At 42.9% G+C, this 19,165-nt stretch overlaps 2 protein-coding genes across 2 annotated transcripts in view; both read left to right on the forward strand.

Moving 5' to 3' along the window:
- Nucleotides 1–3,395: 3,395 nt before the first annotated feature.
- LOC122742689 (serine protease 33-like) lies at nt 3,396–10,041 on the forward strand. The gene is made up of 5 exons (XM_043987109.1): nt 3,396–3,520; nt 6,665–6,809; nt 8,305–8,564; nt 9,532–9,698; nt 9,841–10,041. The coding sequence occupies exons 1-5, from the start codon at nt 3,466–3,468 to the stop codon at nt 10,039–10,041; spliced, it is 828 nt and encodes a 275-aa protein (XP_043843044.1). The 5' UTR covers nt 3,396–3,465.
- Nucleotides 10,042–16,315: 6,274 nt separating this feature from the next.
- The window catches only part of B9D1 (B9 domain containing 1), a 38,022-nt gene continuing 35,172 nt past the window's right edge, over nt 16,316–19,165 (forward strand). The window contains exon 1 of the mRNA XM_043975078.1: nt 16,316–16,514. Within this exon, the coding sequence (XP_043831013.1) occupies nt 16,452–16,514 (63 nt within the window). The 5' untranslated portion in view covers nt 16,316–16,451. The remainder of the gene's footprint in view (nt 16,515–19,165) is intronic.

Below are 19,165 nucleotides of genomic sequence, written 5' to 3' on the forward strand. Positions count from 1 at the left end.
GGCCGGTGCTTTATCCACTGTACCACCTAGCTGCCCCCTCCAACATCTCATTTTAAAAATGAGGAAACCAAGGTCCAAAGACTTGCCCAAGATGATGTAGGTAGTGTCAAAGGCAAGATTTGAACCCAGTGCTCTGACTCCAGAGCCAATGTTCTTTCCATTGTACTATGATGTCACCTTTCATGACTTTTACTTTCCATCTTTTTTTTCCTTAATAGTATTTTATTTTTTTCCAATTACATGTAAAGATAGTTTTCAACATTCATTTTTGTAAACTTTTGAGTTCCTAATTTTTCTCCCTCCCTCCCTTTTCTTCCTCCTCCCTAAGACAGCAAGCAATCTGATATAGGTTAAATATGTACAATCATATTAAACATATTTCCACATTATTTGTGCTGTGAAAGAAGAATCAGATCAAAAGGGAAAAACCACCAGAAAGAAAAAAAAAAGCAAAACAAAAACCAAAAAATCCACCTTTTATCTTATTTATCTTTTTTTTTGGAGGCATTTGGGGTTAAGTGACTTCCCTGGCATCACACAACGATTAAGTATCTGAGGCTGAATTTGAACTCAGGTTCTCCTGACTCCTGGGCTGGTGCTCTATCCACTGGGGCAACTAGGTAGTACAGTAGATATAGAGGGCTGGCCCTGGAGTCAAGAGGACCTGAGTTTAAATTTCATCTTACACTTACTAGCTGTGTGACCCTGGGCAAGTCACTGAACCCCAATTGCCTTACAAGATACTTAACCCCAATTGCATTAAACATCCAGGGCCATCTCCAGTTGTCCTGATATATATCTTACCATTTGACCCAAATGGCTCTGGAAGAGAGAGTGAGGTTGGTGACCTTGTACAGCCCTCCCTCACTAAAATCCAATTCGCTGTAAGTCATAACATCACCCAGATGTCATGGCCATCTTTGAGAACAAAGGACAAATAACAAGTACTATCTACTGTGCCACCTAGCTGCCCCCAAATCTATCTTTTTTCAATACCTGTGTTTTCTTTGTCTGATTTAAGTATGTTCCTGTGAACAGTTGCTAAAACTTTTCATGGAAAATCATTATCTGATTATCTGATTGAGCTCATTTCCCATTTTTTTATGAACAATGATTTGCATATCTTCCTCTGAGCTAAAATTTCACAGGATCACCATTTGAAGGGAGATTAGAAGTCATCTAAGTCACATTTTAAGGAGATTGGTAAACTGGAGAGCATCCAAAGGTGGGCAACCAGGATGAGATCCTGTCATCTGGAGACCAGTTAAAGGAACTGGAAATAAGATTCTAATAAGAATATTCTAATAATAACAATAACTTCTAGCTTATCCTGGGAATAAGATTCAGAGGGTAAATGAAATGAAGATTATTTATGTGACAGAGAGATTAAACTCATCCTGACTTCCCAGAGGGGGAAATTTTGGCATGCTGTGAGGGGGGAAAAAAAAGATTTCCTAACAAGTGGAGCTATTCAAAAGTGGAATAGGCTGTGTTGGGGAATAGTGGCCTTTCCCTCACTGGACGACTTCCAGTGAAAGCTAGATGGCCACTTAGTGAGGATCTTGTAGATTCTTGCTCAGGTCTAGCTTGGAGTAAATGACCTCTAAGAGCCATTTAGGGGCGGCTAGGTGGCGCAGTGGATAAAGCACCGGCCCTGGATTCAGGAGTTCCTGAGTTCAAATCTGGCCTCAGACACTTGACACTTACTAGCTGTGTGACCTTGGGCAAGTCACTTAATCCCCATTGCCCCGCAAAAAAAAAAAAAAAAAACACCAAAAAACCAAAACAAAACAAAGAGCCTTTTAATCCTGAGATTCTGTGATCTTCTACTCTAGAAATGTGCAGGAATCCCCTCTACAACACTCCTCATAGGAGGCCATACAACAGTCACCCAAAAATCTCCAGTGAGAGGCAGTCAGTTTACTTTCTGGGAAGGCCCTGTTAGGAAGCTTTTTCCTTATGATGAGCTAATAGGCCTCTCTACCTCTTGGGCCCTTTGTCCCTCATTCAATGCCCTGGGGCCCAGCAGAACAAATCTGGTCCCTCTTTCCTGTGAGCTTCTTTCTAATTCTTTTTTTGTTTTATTTTGCGGGGCAGTGAGGGTTAATTGGCTTTCCCAGGGTCACACAGCTAGTTAGTGTCAAGTGTCTGAGGCCAGACTTGAACTTGGATCCTTCTGAATCCAGGGCCAGTGCTTTATCCACTGCGCTACCTAGCTGCCCCCTCTAATTCTTGAAGAGTGGGAACAGGTCCCTGAAAAGACTTCCCTACTTCTGGTGAAATATCCCTATTTTCTTCTCTTGATACAGATGTGACATGGCCTCTAGTCTCCTCACATAATTCTTTCAGTTCCATAAATTTACATTCCTTTTTTTTTTGTGGGGCAGTGTGGGTTAAGTGACTTGCCCAGGGTCACACAACTAATAAGTGTCAGGTGTCTGAGGCTGGATTTGAACTCAGGTCCTCCTGAATCCAGGGCTGGTACTTTATCCACTGTACCACCTAGCTGCCCCTTACATTCCCATTTTCAAAGAAGGACCTACATAGTGAAAATTGTTGAGTATAATCTGCTTAAATTGAAAAACTTAAACTAAACCATGAGATCCTTTGAATATGTTTAGGAGAAATGCAGGTTCATGAAAAGAGGCTCAGTTAATAAACCTTATGGGCAGCTAGGTGGCACATTGGATAGAATACCAGGCCTAAAGTCAAGAAGATTCAACTTTCCGAATTAAAATCTGTCCCCAGACACTTACTAGCAGTGTGACCCTGAGAAAGTCACTTAATCCTATTTGCCTCAATTTCCTCATCTGTAAAATGAGTTGGAGAAGGAAATGGCAAACCACTTCAGTGTCGTTGCCAAGAAAATCCTAAATGGGGTCATGAAGTCGGACATGACTGAAGCGACTGAACAACAACAATAAGCCTTACAATAGAAGTAAGAGGGAAAGACTTCCCTCAGTTATAGTCCCGTCTTTACCATTGACATTCTGTGCGACCTTGGACAAGTCTTCAGGCCTCAGATTCCTCATCCATAGGCTTAGAGGCTTAGACCAGATGGGCTCTAAGGTCCCCTCTCCTTTCTTTTTCTTTTTTTTTTTTTGGTAAGGCAATCGGGGTTAAGTGACTTGCCCAGGGTCACACAGCTAGTAAGTGTTAAGTGTCTGAGGTTGGATTTGAACTCAGGTCCTCCTGAATCCAGGGCTGGTGCTTTATCCACTGTGCCACCTAGCTGCCCCTCCCCTCTCCTTTCTATGTCTCTGTGACTACATGACCTCACCCACAGGAAAAGTGACTTTTTCCCCCTCCTCTCAAGAGTTTCTCAGTTCTACTTTTTGCTTCTCTATCTCCTAGTGACGTAGACCCTGATCAGGGGAGAACGGGTGGGGCGATGGAAAGGGTAAACAGAATAAGAAGGGAGTCAGACCAGAAAAGCTGGCAAGATTCGTGAAAGAGCAGAGAGATATGGGAACTGTACTCTACGTACTCCTGTTGCCATTGCTGCTGTTGCTGCTGCCAGGTATGGGAGCTGGGCAGGGTGAAAGGGTGGGTTACAGGTATGGGACTCTGAGGAACAAGATTCTGGAGCTCACAGGAGGGAAATTGAGTCTGGCAGAGAGCTGATGCTAATGATCCTGCCTGCAGAGAGGAATTGTAATGAAAGCGCTGGGACCTGAGGGTTAGAACCCCTGAGTTCTCACAGTTTACAATCTTGTTTGAGAGTCAGGTTCATATTTAAATTAGGAAATGAGCTCAGTTTCCCTTTGGAGTCCTGAAAGAGGAGTAAGGTGAGAAAATAGAGATAGCAGATATACTACTTAGATCCCTAAGTAGTATAGTGAACAGAATTGTTCCTGGAGTCAAGAAGACCTGAATTAAAATCTGATCTCAGACATATACTAGCTATCTGAGCTTGGGTGAGTCATCTAACTTCTACTTGCCTCAATTTCTTCATGAAGATAATAATAGCACCTAGCTCTCATGGATGTTGTGAGGATCAAATTGGAGAGACAGAAACAGAGACAGAGAAAGAGACCTCTACAGACCTTAAATGGTAGCTATCGAGGAGAGCACTAGTCTTAGAGTTGGGAGAACTGGTTTCCAATCTTGTTTGTTTAGTTTTGTTTTTTGTGGGGCAATGAGGGTTAAGTGACAGTGCCCAGGGTCACATAGCCAGTAAGTGTCAAGTGTCTAAGGCCGGATTTGAACTCAGGTCCTCCTGAATCCAGGGCTGGTGCTTTAACCACTGTGCTACCTAGCTGTCCCCTCTGGTTTCCAATCTTAGCTCTGACATTTACTAGCTATGTGATCATGGACCAGTCACATCCTCTCTGAAACTCCTTTTCCTCATTTGTGTTCTAGAAATAATGAGACAGAGTTTGCTTTGCAAACTTTGAAGTGATCTATAAATATGACTTCTTATCAAATGGTAGAAGGAGAAAAGAAGCAGAGACTGTTTATATTATAGTGGGAGGAGTTGGCCATGCTTCTAGGAAGACTGGTGGAAGGACAAACTCTAGAGTTTTGTGAAAGGTATTTCTACACAATTCCACAGACATTCCCAGGGATTTCTGCTTTCTCTAGAGTCTCTATATTTGCCGGGAATATTTTGGTCTGATCCCACATCACTTCTCCATGATCACTTTTCCCACATATTACTAGATATTCATATTCTATACAGTGTTTTATAATTTACAAATTGCTTTCCTAACAATAGTCCTATAAAGTACATAGTGCAAGTATTTTATCCTCATTGAACGTCTTTGAAAACAGATTCTTTAAAAAAGACATAGAAACCAAAACTCAAGGAGGGGAAATAACTTGTCCAAGACCTTTATAATCTAATGCCCAGTGATAAATTTAGGATGAAGATTGAGACTTTTTTTTTCTGACATGGTCAGCATCGGAATTTGCCTTGAGTATACATATTTGTCAAAAGGATTTTGTTTTTCTCTGTTTTTCAATGAGGGTTTGGGAAGAGGTGGTAGAAAAAAAAGGTGGATTTTCATTAATTTTTAAAGTTTAAGAAATTTACTTATAAACATGATTGCTGAAGAGAATACCTGGAGGCAGCTAGGTAGTACAGTAGATAAAGCACCCGTCCTGGATTCAGGAGGACCTGAGTTCAAATCCAGCCTCAGACACTTGACACTTACTAGCTGTGTGACCCTGGGCAAGTTACTTAACCCTCATTGCCCCACAAAGAAAAGAAAAGAGAATATATGTATATATATATATATGTATGTATATATATATATGTTAATATATGTATATATACATATACATAATGGCCATCTCTTTAATTTTTTTAAAATAATAACTTTGAAATGAGAAAAAATAAAATAAAAAACACCAATTGTTTAAAACAATTTAGTACCTAGATTTTTTTTTTTTTTAGTGAGGCAATTGGGGTTAAGTGACTTGCCCGGGGTCACACAGCTAGTAAGTGTTAAGTGTCTGAGGCCGGATTTGAACTCAGGTACTCCTGACTCCAGGGCCGGTGCTCTATCCACTGCACTACCTAGCTGCCCCTAATACCTAGATTTTTGACATAAATCTGCCTTCTGCTTTTGCTGTTTCCAGTGTCTCTTACCTCTATCCCATTCTTACCAACCTCAACCATATTACCTAAATGCCTGAAGGATCTATGGTTTTGCTTTAGGAAGTTATCTATATGAACTTAGGGGTTAAGTAATATATTCAAGGTCACAAAATAGAAAGAGATGGGGTTTGAAACCAGGCCTTCCCAATCCTGTGCCCAATATTCTATCCACTGTGTCATGATTGCCACCAGATGAATTCTTCTTAAAATGACACTTTCGTCATGTCACTCCCCTCTTCAGAAAGCATCACTATTGTAGTTCACCATTGTCTGTTGAATAAAGTCCAAATACTTCAACCTGTCACTCAAGGTCCTCTACAACCCTAATGGAAAATGTCACCCTTTATATTTTCCTGTTCTTGTACAAATACTCTGTTTCAGCAAGGTTAGCCTACTCCTCATCCTTAAAGCATGTCTTATGCATGCCATTTCCTGCCTCCATGCCTTGCCTCATATTATTCTTCTGATTGAAATACTTCCCATCTTCACATATAGAAAGTCTACATCCTCAGAAATTCATCTTAAATTCCTACTTTTCTATGAAGTTTCCTTGATTGCTCTAGCCCGCAGTCATTTGACTTCCTATGATAGATAATATGTGTACTTTTCATTTGCCCCCATTTGTTTGGTATTAGTTTTCATTGCATTTATACCTATGTGCCTTATCTCCCCAAGAAAATTACACATTCCTAAAGGCAAAGATATATCTTATAGACTTGTGTGTCTCCTGTAGCACTTAGCATGAAGCTGTGCAACATAGATGTTTATGGAATCTTGAATTTGAGAGTCAGATTCATATTTAAATTAGGGAATGAGCTCAATGAATAAATGAATTAACAAATAAATGCAGGCATCAAAACTGATGAAAGAATAATGCATAAAAGAATGAATGATATTCTAGGATGGAAAGGGACCAGATTCCAGATGTTTCTCTCCCTACGTGTCCAAGACTCAATCCCCAAAGGCTTTACTCCTAAAGTAGTAGGAGGACAGCTTTCCTCAAGCTCCCTCCTTAAGTACCTAAGCAGCAGATCCCCTAATGCCTTGTTCTTTCTGGATCAGGACATGGCCCCACTAAAGCCCTCACCAAGAACAGCCCTACTTCACAGCCCTGGCAAGCCAGCATTTTCCTGGATAGTAGGTACCGCTGTGAAGGAGCCCTCATCTCTTCAGAGTGGGTGATCACTTTAATCAACTGCTTTGGAAGGTGAGTGCCAAGGAGATGGTTAGGAAAGGAAACTTGGTATGAATCTTCATTTGGTTGATCACAGTTGCTCCCACCAACAGCCTGCTACAATGTCCATTTTGGCCCTAGCATCAAGCCTTAGCACAGGAGGAAGGAGAAAAAAAGAAAGAAGGAAGGAAGGAAAGGGGAGCCAGACCTCCCCAGTGGTAGGACCCAGCTTCATTGAAACAGCTTAGATCAATTTACAGAATCAATTAATCAGCATACATTTATTATTAAGCACCTATTATGAACCAAGTGTTGTATGTTAGTTACTGAGACAAAAGCAATTCCATTTACCACCCTCTTCCCCTCAAGGGACATCCATTCTACTGGAGGGAATGTGTATACAGATAGATAAATACAAAATATATAGTAATTGGGGGTGGGAGCTCTAACAATTGGGGGGATTAGAAAAGGCCCTGTATAGAAGGTGGTACTTGAGAAGAACCTTGAATGAAGCCAAGGGTTTCAAGAAGTCAATGTGAGGAGGGAGAGCACTGTCAGTTTGGGAGACAGGCTGTTCAGAAGTTTAGAAGGAATATCAGTATGAGGAACCAACATCAGGATCAATATGAGGATCAGTTTGTGTGAGATATATAGACTGCATAAGAAGGAAGAATGTGCAGAAATATAAGCTAAAACCAGCTTGTGAAGGGCTTTAAATGGCAAACAGGAGTTTGTGTTTTGTCCTAAGGGGATAGATATCCTAGGGAGCCACTGAAGCTTCTTGAGCAGGGGAGAGATGTGATTGGACCTGGGCTTTAGGAATAACAATTTGTCAACTATGTGTAGGATGGATTGGAATAGTAAGAAAATAGATCAAGGGAGAGCCAATTAAAAGACTATTGTGGGGCAGCTAGGTGGCACAGTGAATAGAGCACCGGCCCTGGAATTAGGAAGACCTGAGTTGAAATCCAGTCTCAGACACTTGACACTTACTAGCTGTGTGACCCTGGGCAAGTCACTTAACCCCAATTGCCTCACACACAAAAAAAGACTATTGTAATAGTTCACAAGAAAGATGATGAGATATTGGTATCTCAGAGTCATACTCTGTGCCATGCCTTTCTCCCCCCATGAGAAGAAGTCCAAGGATTTCTCTCTTGGTTTCCCTTCCCTTCCCCTTCCTGTAAATAAACTACTATCTCATTCTAAAAAAAAAAAAGAAAGAAAGATGATGAGCACCTGAACCAGTGCCATGAGTTGAAAGGAGACATGCAAGAAGAGACAGGGAAATGGAATAGACAAGACTGGACAATTGTCTGGATAAAAATGACTGAGTAAGAGTGAAAAGTCAAGCATGACTGAAGCTGTGAGCCTGCATGATTGGGAGAATGGCAGTCGGGAAGTCAGGAGGAAGGGAGGAAGGGTGCTGAGAGGGAGTCTGTACAGCATCACTGTTCTATCCGCCTGTTTGGTGGCTGCTCCACTCCTAGTTAAGTTGCCTTTCTCAACACCCCTCTCTCCCTCATAGCTTTCCTCTTTCCCATTTCACTGTGGCTCTGGGTCAGCACCGGTTGAATCTGCAGAATGCTGAAGTCTTGTCTCTTGTTGAGGAACTGATCCCGATCCCCAGAAGCCTTGTGGATAGTAGGCCGGGAAGTCTGGTTCTGGTGAAGTTGACGCAGCCTCCTTCCATCAAGAGCTCTATCTACCCCATATCTCTGATCCAGAGTTCCATTTTTTTCCCTTGGAAGAAGACATGCTGGGCTCAGGGCTTTAAACCAGATTTTGGTAAGGACAATTAATGAGGCCAGGAGATCATGTGACAGAGATACTGGAGTTGGATGACAGGGGTTGGAACCAAATTGGGACACCAAAAGGGAGGTGAGTGGAAGGGGAAGATACAGCCATTTCCAGGGTAGGTCTCACAGACATAGGAGGCTGTCATAGTAGTTATAGTGAAAAGAAAGCTGAATTGGTTGTTAGGACACATGGGTTCTTGTCCCAGCTCTGACATTTCTAATTCACTGTGTGACTTTGGGCAAATCATTTGCCCTTTCTGAGCCTCGGTTTCTTTATCTGTAAAATGTGGGTATTGAACTAGATAATCTCTAAAGTCTTTTGCAGTTTGCCTTTGAGCAAATCTCCCATGGGCCTTGGTTTCTTCTAAAATAAGGATAACAGGTTTGTTATGAAAAGTAAATGAGATAACAGATGTAAAGTACTTTGAAAAGCACAAAATATTGCATGAATATGAGATGGCACTATTATTAGGGACTTAACCAAGTCAGATGGTATAGAAACTGAAACCAGAACTACAGAAAGAGTGGTCTGAAGAAAGTGTGCCCTAGAGATCCTAGGAGTATCACTAACTTCAAAAGCGAGGTGGGGCTCAAGATGGTAAGATGTTGCTGCCAAGAAGGGAGCTAGTGCTACTCAGTGGACACTTCTAGACCATACCCTCTTCTTCTTACCAGTCTGTGCCTATATAGTGAATGGAGAAGGGTAGAAGCTTAGTGAACCCAAGGCCAAACCCAAACCCTGCTTCTCGGGGGTCTTCCTGATCAATCTGGAAGTGAAAGATTATTCAACTTCTCCCCCTCTCCAAGCCTTCCCCATCTCTCCTTAAGGCTGTTGGGAACTGGACTTGAGGGGTGGGAGCTGCAATCATTCTTTTCTCCCTATGCATCCCTTCCAACCTGACCCTGGGCTAAAGGAAAAAGGGGTCAGTCTCCTCTCTTCTTTTACCTTCCCCCAGACCCCTACATCCCACCTGATGAGCTGTGGGGTGCTAAGATGCCTCTCATGTCTCGGACCAACTGTCAAGCCATCTTCCAGCTTCAATCTGACTGCTCCAGTCCAGAAATAGGCATGCCAAATGGGACCCTGTGCACTGGTCCACCCGTCAATTCCCCAGAGATCACGGTGAGGAGTCTCTCCCTGGAGCTGTCTCTCCTCCATTTATGCGGGCTCAAAGGCTACTATTTGTCCCCTGGTTTGTTTTGGTCTCCCTCCCTCTGCCTCATGCATACTACACACTGACCCAGTGACTCCTCTCTCCTTTTAGGTGGCAGATGGAAGTCCTCTTCTTTGCTTCTCTGCTGGTCAGTGGGTGCTGCTAGGGGTGATGACCTGGGGACCTTGCTCTTCTAATGGCCTCCCTGAAATTTACATCCCAATTCATTCTATCAGCACCTGGATCCAGGCCAATTTTCCTAATGTCAGAGTTGTCAAGGGTCCTTCTAAGGCCCAGTTGAAAAGCAAGTGAAGGTTTTTAGTGACCCTTCTCTTTGGTACATCCTCCCCCACATTCCCCCCTTCATAAGTGCCCCTACTGGACTGTCCCATATGGGCCTATCCTTCTACCCCATGCTTCTCCCTCCCTCTGGCCACCCAGCCTTTGTTATTGCCACAGTCTACCTTTCCCCAATCTAAATCTTCATGACTCCAGGTTCATCATCATATACACTATGCCATACTACCCATGGTAGAATCATAGAACCATATTCCACAAAACATGTAAGTGTCTGAGGCAGAATTTGAACCCAGGTCTTCCTGGCTCCTGCTTTTGGCACTTGCTGGCTATATAACTTAACTTGTACTGTATCTCATCTTCTAAGGAACAGACTCTCTATGTTTTCCACAGTCATTATCTAATCTGATACATTTATTCATGCTAATAGGATCATGGGAAACAGATGGAGACCCTTGTTCCTCTTCTATTTCATAAAAACACATTTTCTCTTCTAGAAAGAAAGCTTCTGCCTTTGGTATATGAGTAACCAGAGTAACCATATGGTTACTCTGATCATGGAAATTTCCAGCTATCTAGCAGGGTGGGGTAGTTTCTTGAAGTGCCCCTTAACCACTACCATATGGATGACCCCCCATACCTATGATGACAGACCTGAGGCTTCTCCTTATCAGTCCCCAAGCTCGCTTGGCTTTCTGTTTACCTTTTAAAGTCCCTAGATGCATAAAGACAGGATCCCAGAGAAGCTAGAGGCACCAGAAGAGGATTTTGAGCTATTCACCAGCCCCCCATTCCAACTATTCCACAGAGGTGTTACTCCACCCTCCCCCAGAATATGAGGAAATCTTTGCATCTCTACATCTGTATTTATTCAAGCAAATACAAACATTTTTTCTAAGTTCATTGGTGCATTATTTGAAAAGTCCTTAGAGGAAAGGAGTGATGTAGATATATATAGCATGGTTGAAAAATGATGTCAAAACAGGAAGTATTAAGGAGTTACTGACATTTTCCTAAACTCAAAATAAATCTCAGACTAATAGAACTGTATAATCATATGACTTCAGACAAATGTAACTTAGAACCATAGAAATCTTTTGTTTTTAAATAAAATTATTTTCAGTTAACAAGTATTTTCTCTTCTTCCCACCTACCCCATGGAAAAGAAAAAGAAACAAGAAACCCTGTAACAAATGGGAATGAGAAATCTATAATCTTAGATGCACAGATCAACAGAATCTTAGAATCACAGAACTTAGAACCTTGGAACCTTGGAATCATGGTACCAGATTCTTATAACATAGTTCTATCATTCAATCTATCAGGGACTGTATTGCATAGTTCACTGAGTGTTAGACTTGGAATTAGGAACATCTGGGTTTGAATCCTGCCTCTGACACTTACTAGCTGTATGGCCCTGGTCACTTATCTTTTCTGGGACTCAGTTTCCTTATCTGTAAAAAGGGGAGGAAATGATGCCTATGATATTTCACAGGTTTTACAGAAAACACTTTGCAAACCTTGAAGTGTTATATAAATATCAGTTATTACTGAATAGAATGTTCTAGCCTGAGTCAACAAGATCCTCAGAGTCCACAGATTGGGTATGGGAAAGAAAAAAAGAGTCAAAGATGACTTCCAGGTTTTAAGACTGGGGAACTGGTGGTACCACTGACCAAAATAGGAAGGGATGTTTGCTTGAGATAAGATTTGGACATGTCCGGTTTGAAATAGAAGTGGGATGGCTGGGTCAACATACTGGCATGGATCCTGCCAGACTTCCCATGTTCCTGCTGAAGGTGAATCAGCAAACTGGAGGGGAAGTATCAGAGAAAGACAACATGGAGCACCGGACTTAGAACCGGGGTGACCAGGGCCCAAATTCTTCCTCTAGTACTTATTAACTATGTAAAACAGCTCTATGACTCTACTAAGGAGAGCATAGTACATAGTGTATTGAGTTACAGATTTGGAGTCAGAAAGAGCCAGCACTCTGGTTGCTGATAGGACCGTGAATAACTTTGATACATCTCCTGATGTTACCATTTGCCAGGCTGCTAATGGTACTATTCCCTCAGGAACTCACTTGAAATCCACCAGGGAACAGAGCAACACATCTCTTGGTGAACCTTTTGTATTGGTGCTTATTTAGCATTCAGCAGCCAATTAAAAGACTTTTTTTGGTCACCACACATTAAGATGAGAGGAAACAGAATATTTGTGCATACTCTGAAGTGAGGGAAAGCTGCCCTACATATTTATGCATGCAGGCAGGGAATAGTGCTCATACATAATCCACCAGGAATGCATGTTCTAAGGACTAGGACTTCATTGGCCAATTCCCAATTGTACAAGCAATATCAGTTTATTTTACATCCACAGACAGAGGATTGCACTTCCAGTTCCAAAAATCCTAAATAGCCAATATGTCCTTCCATACGTTATGAAAAAGTTTATGCAAACTAGACATTAGGGAATACATTGTGGCAGCCAAAGTTTACCTGGCACTAACACAGGGTATCAGAAGGACCCAGTGGAGCTCTGTGAACTGGTGTGATCAGACCTGTATTTTAGGAATAGCAATTTATCAGCCAAGTGGAAAATGGATCAGAGAGGAGGGAGACTAGATACAGGGAGACCAACCAGGAGGCTATTGTAATAGTTCAGGTGAGAGGTAATGAGGGCCTGAACTAAGATGGTGGGGAGAAGGGGACAAATGTGAAAGATATTGTGCAGGTAGATTTGACAAGATTTGGCAACTCATTGGAGAGGGAAAATACAAAGATGGCCATATGTGTGTATGTATATGTATATGTATACATATATGTATGTGTATATATATGGATATGGATGGATATATGTGTGTGTGCATGGAAGTACATATATGGATGGATGGATATATATGGATATATGGATATGTGTATATATGTATTAACAGTATATTTTATCATTTAATTATGTCAAGATATTAGGAAACCCCATTTTCCCGAGCTAAGGCCCAGCAAGAAAGCTGTGCCCTGAGCTTGGCATAACAACAGTCCTTTGATCTCACCGTCTGGATGATCTCACCCTCTGGCAAAATCATAATAATTGTATTGCTTTGACCAGCATCAAGTATTCTCTGAGCTCATACAAGCACCTGCTGTATCTGTGTCCCAGTTATGAAGTCCTGGTATGAATCAAACTTGTCTCATTGTTCCTGTTACCCGCACATCATCAAGGCTACAACTCACTGCATAGCCATTGGTATAAGTATTGAGATCTCCCCACACTGCCTCAGGTCCCGCAACTAGGGGCAGGACCCAGAGCAAGTGTCTATAGCCCCTCCTTGCTTGCAAGCCATTTCCCTCACTTTTTTTTTTTTTTTTTTGGTGTAGGGCAATGAGGGTTAAGTGACTTGCCCAGTGTCACACAGCTAGCAAGTGTCAAGTTTCTGAGGCTGGATTTGAACTCAGGTTCTCCTGAATACAGGGCCAGTGCTTTATCTACTTCACCACCTAGCTGCCCCCCACCCCACCCCATTTCCTTCACTTTGAAATTAAACTTCTGTTTGATTACTGACTCTCCTGTCTCTGGCCCACTCTGTTTATCTCCAGCCATCCACAAGTTAGAGACCAGTTCCATGCAGTTGACAATTAGGATGTACACTTGGAGAAGTGTTTTGGTTTTTTTAAGGTAAAAATTTTTGAATACTTTCCTAAAATGTTATTTTTATTCATCAAGGAAACTAAAACTCAACTTTACAATTGTTCAGTTATTTTTCAGTCATGTCTGACTCTTCATGACCACATTTGGGGTTTTCTTGACAAAGATATTGAAGTCGTTTGCCATTTCCTTCTCCAACTCATTTTACAGATGAGGAAACTGAAGCAAACAGGATTAAGTGACTTGCCCAGGCTTACACAGCTAGTAAGTGTCTGAGGCTGGATTTGAACTTTGGAAGACAAGTCTTCTTGACTTCAGGCACAGAGCTCTGTCCACTGTATCTCCTAGTTGCCCTTTACTTTACAATACAAATTTTAAAAGAGACACAAAACACTAACTTTTTTTTTGAGAAATCAGTGCACCCCCATCAAACCCTATGTACACACCTTCTCTGACTCTGAGATTGACTGTGAGATTGCAAACATGAGTGATTAGAGGTTGCCCCTCCCCAATAAGAAATAGAAAAGTTAGGGGAGGGAGTTTGGGGGGAAATATAATGAATTCTATTTTGGATATGTGGAGTTTGAAATGTCTATGTAACATCTAGTTGGAGATGTCCAATAGGTGATAACAAACGAGTTCAGAGGAGAGACTAGAGTAGGCTAAGTGCATCTGGGGGCGGAGGGGGGGGGTGCCGTGAATTAGAATTTTTCTAAATCTATGGTAATTTCTGTAATTTCTTTCTTTCTTTTTTTTTTTAGTGAGGCAATTGGGGTTAAGTGACTTGCCCAGGGTCACACAGCTAGTAAGTGTTAAGTGTCTGAGGCCGAATTTGAACCCAGGTACTCCTGATTCCAGGGCCGGTGCTCTATCCACTGCGCCACCTAGCTGCCCCCTGTAATTTCTCTTTCAACCCTAAATCTATGATCTAAGACCCTTTGGGGATTTTATCTTTTCCTCTGGGATTAATTATCATGCTGGTAAGGATAACTCTGAATTCTGTATTTGGATTTATGTCTCTAAATCTTCATCTCAATCTTATTTATGGCCGCTAAGGGGCGCCATGGTGTATTAGATAGCTGGGCCAGGAGTCAAGAAGACTAATCTTCCTGAGTTCAAATCTGGCCTCAGACACTTATTAGCTGTATTTCCCTGGGCAAGTCACTTAAACGTATTTTGTGTGTGTGTGAGGGGGTGCATTGGGGGGTTAAGTGACTTGCCCAGGGTCACACAGCTAGTAAGTGTCAAGTGTCTGAGGCCGAATTTGAATTTAGGTCCTCCTGAATCCAGGGCCGGTGCTTTATCCACTGCACCACCTAGCTGCCCCTATCTACTTAACCTATTTGCTTTGGTTTCCTCATCCGCAAAATGAGCTGGAAAAGGAAATGGCAAAGCACTCCAGTACCTTTGCCAAGAAATCACAAATAGATTCATGAAGAGTCCAACACGACTGAAAAATGACTCCACGCCACTTTGATGCCACACCAATACCTCAAACTTCCATCTAGAACTCAGAGCCAGAAGAGACTCTAGAGATCATCTAGTTTTATCCTCTCATTTTACATGGAAAGGAATTGTGGCTCAGAGAGGTAAGTGACTTGTCACATAATGAAGTCAGTGGCAGAGACAGGACTAGAAACCATTTCTTCATATTTCTCACCCCAGGCTCCTTCTGATTAATATATTATTGCTGAGTGAATATTGGGCTTTGTTGAGATGAGCTGTAATCCAGTGCTCAGAGGAACAGACTGATTCTGAAGTCAGAAGACCTCGGTTCAAATTCTACCTCTGATGCCTAACACTTGGGTGATTCTAGGCAAGTCACAACCTTTCTGGGACTCAGTTTCCTGACCAGTAAAATGAGCATGTTGGACTAAATGGCTTCTCATGTCTCTTCTGGTTCTAGATTCATGATCCAACAACTTTCCTTGAGTTTTCCCCTCTATTGTATGGGGCACAAAGAAATTTCTTTGACATTGCTGTCATAAGTTAAGCATCAGGGGGCAGCTAGGTGGTGCAGTGGATAAAGCACTGGCCCTGGATTCAGGAGGACCTGAGTTCAAATCCAGCCTCAGACACTTGACACTTACTAGCTGTGTGACCCTAGGCAAGTCACTTAACCCTCATTGTCCCGAAAAAAACAAAAACAAAACCAAACATAAGTTAAGCATCAGGGCTACACCACGCTCCTTAAAAACAGTGGTTCACTATTATCGCACTCGATCCCCATAACAACCCTGGAAGATAGGTTGCTAGTATTATCCCCATTTTACAGTTGAGGAAACTGAGGCAAATAGAGGGGGGGGGTGTTGTTGTTTTGTTTTTTTTTTTAGTAACTAGCTTAGAGTCACCCAGTTTAGAGGTGTCTTTCAGAATCCACACCAGTGCTATCCACCTCACCACCTAACAGTCTATATAAATGAAGGTAGAGCAGAGAACGTTATTGCTAGAGGGGGTTAAGAGGCGTCATCAGACTGCCAAAGAGGCCCAAGGCACAGTTAAGGTTAAGTACCCGGAGGCTCTACTGGACCCGGTCCTCGGTTCCTTGCCCTCCACCTCCGCGAGCACTCCTCCCACCGCCCCCCTACCCCCCCTCCAATCAAGCAAGCGCGCATGCTCCGGCCAAGCTGGTTTTACCAACTAGGCAGTAGCAGGAGCAGCGGCAGGCGCGAAGGCCCCATTCCAAGGAAGCTTGTCCCACCCGGCGCGCCGTCAGTCTCTAAGGGGCGTTCCAGAGACTCCTAGCAACGCCGGCTGCGCGCGGGGACCTTTGCAGAGCCATGGCTGTAGCCAACCCCACGGTGTTCCTGCTGATGGTGAACGGGCAAGTGGAGAGCGCCCAGGTGAGGGGGACCCCGGGCCTGACGGACCAGCGAGAGGGCCAGGAGGAGAAGGGGGAGGAGACGATGGAATGGGAGGCCTCGTGGCCACGCCCCCGGACACCGGGAGTCACTTTCGTCACAGCCACGAACTACACACACACACACACACACACACACACACTCTCTCTCTCTCTCTCTCTCTCTCTCTCTCTCTCTCTCTCTCTCTCTCTCTCTCACTCTCACACTCTCACACTCTCACACTCACACTCACAACACTCTCACTCACTCCCTCTCCTTTTCCCTACGTTGAAAGAGACTTCCTTTTACACCCACAGGATCCTCCCCTCCCCCAGCCTTCTTTCCAGGGGACACTTCCCCTCCTTTATGACCAATCGGACCGGGACTTACCGCCCCCCCTTCACCCCTCCCACCCCGACATACAGGACCCACCTCCTTTTGTAAATTGTAAAGGGCCCCATAACAAGCAATTATCGGATCACGGAGTTAGAGGTGAAAGAGGCCTTGGGGGTCATCTAGGCCAACCTCATTTTACAGATGAAGACAGGGATGGAAGGGATGGATTTGAATTCAGGCCTTTTGACTGCAGATCCCTCGCTCTTTCCCTTGTGCTGTACTGCCCCCTTGAGGAGACAGAAGAGAGCACAGCCTCCCACCATAGCCCTGCCACCCACCCCCACCTGCTTTAGTTTGTGATCTCGGCCCTTTTCCTTCCCTGGGCGCGGACGTCAGACTTGCTGCTGAGAGAGCACAGAACTGGGACTCGGGAGACCTGGCTTTTAGAACCCAGCTCTGCCACTGTGTAGTCTTGGGCAGATCACTCAGTCTCTTGAGAACTCGGTTTCCTTGCCTGTAAAACGAGGAAGTGGGGCTTGATAATCCTTTCCCCAGGACTTCTGTGAAACTGTATCCTTGCCATTCAGTATATGGTGCCACAACACATAAGAAAGAAAGCATAATGTATCGGGAAGGGATCTGGAGTGAGACGACCTAGGTTCCCACCTCTGCTCTGCTACTCATTATTTATCTTAATCACTTAATCACTTCACCTCGATTTTCTTGTCTAAAATGAGATTGGACAATAGATTCTCCCACTCCTCTTCTATCCTCGTATTATTTCCCCCAAATTCAGATCTTTATATGGGGACCATTTTGCTCTCTTCCTAATGCTTTCTTCTATTTGTCTTTGCCATTCCCCCCAGGGGTTAGTTCTTCCCTACTTCCATTCTCATATGAAATAACTTTCTCCATTTCCACCCCTATCCCCACCCCCCCCTTTTTTTTTTATCTCAACCATATAAAGTCACCCTGTCCACATTAGAAAAGGATTATTCTTGCCTAGTTCATTTCTGTATGGTTTATCCTCTCACATTACCAAATCAGGCCATCCTCCCCAATTCTTGCTCCTGTGCTTTCACCCTTCTCTCTCAGCTCTCACAAAAAGTATACTTTAAATGTGTGGCATCCAGATTTTTAAAAACTTGTGCGTGGCTATTATTAAAAAAAATAGAGGCAGCTAGGTGGCACAGTGGATAGAGCACCAGCCCTGGATTCAGGAGGACCTGAGTTCAAATCTGGCCTCAGACACTTGACACTTACTAGCTGTGTGACTCTGGGCAAGTCACTTAACCCCAATTGCCTCACCAAACAATAACAACAATAACAACAAAAATTAAAAATTAGGATGCACTTACACCATGTGTATATTATTCACCTGTTTATAAAATATATGTATATTACTGTGCTAATAGTTATGTACATTCTAAATCTTCCACAAAGAAATTTTAAAACCAGGAGATTAAAAAATGAAACAATATTTGATCTTAGAGTCAATAGGGAACTATTAGAATTTACTGACGAAAAAATCACTTTGGTAGCTGTATGGAAGATAGACTGGAGAAGGGAGAGACTTGATTCAAAGAGACCAATTAAGAGACTTTTTCAGTAGAGTGACAAAAGCCTGAATTAGGTTAGTAGCTGTGTGAATAGAGAGAAGAGGATGTACCAGTGAGATGTTGTAGAAACAGCAAGATTTAGCAACTGATGACTGACTATATGGCATAAGGGAGAGTGAGGATTCAAAGATAATGTCAAGGTTGCAGATCTAGATGATTTAGGGATAATGGTGTCCTCAACAAAAATAGGGACATTCAGAAGAGGAGTGAGTTTTGGGGTGGTTTTTTTTCGGGGCAATAAGGGTTAAGTGACTTTCCCAGGTCTGAGCCAGATTTGAACTCAGGTCCTCCTGAATCTAGGGCTGGTGCTTTATCCACTGCACCACCTAGCTGCCCCCTAGAGGAGTGAGTTTTGAGAAAAGGTAATTCTGTTTTGGACATGTTGCTTGAGATGACTATGAGACATCATTTAAAATATCCATTAGGTAGTTGCTGATGTGGGGATGTCGAGAGGGAGATTAGGATTGGATATGCAGTTGGGGAATCATCTGCATTAAGATAAGCCCATGGGAACTGATGGAGTTACCAAATGAGAGAGTATACAGAGATGAGAAAAGAGGGCCCATTGGGGCACACCTACAGTTAGGGGATGAACAATGATCCAGCAGACTAAGGAGGAATGAATAGGTAGGAAGATAGCTGAGAGAGAAGTGTCACTGCAAGCCAGAGAGGAGAGACTATTTAGAAAGAAAAGGTCCT

Source organism: Dromiciops gliroides, chromosome 1 (genome assembly GCF_019393635.1).
Source record: "Dromiciops gliroides isolate mDroGli1 chromosome 1, mDroGli1.pri, whole genome shotgun sequence".
NCBI lineage: Eukaryota > Metazoa > Chordata > Mammalia > Microbiotheria > Microbiotheriidae > Dromiciops > Dromiciops gliroides.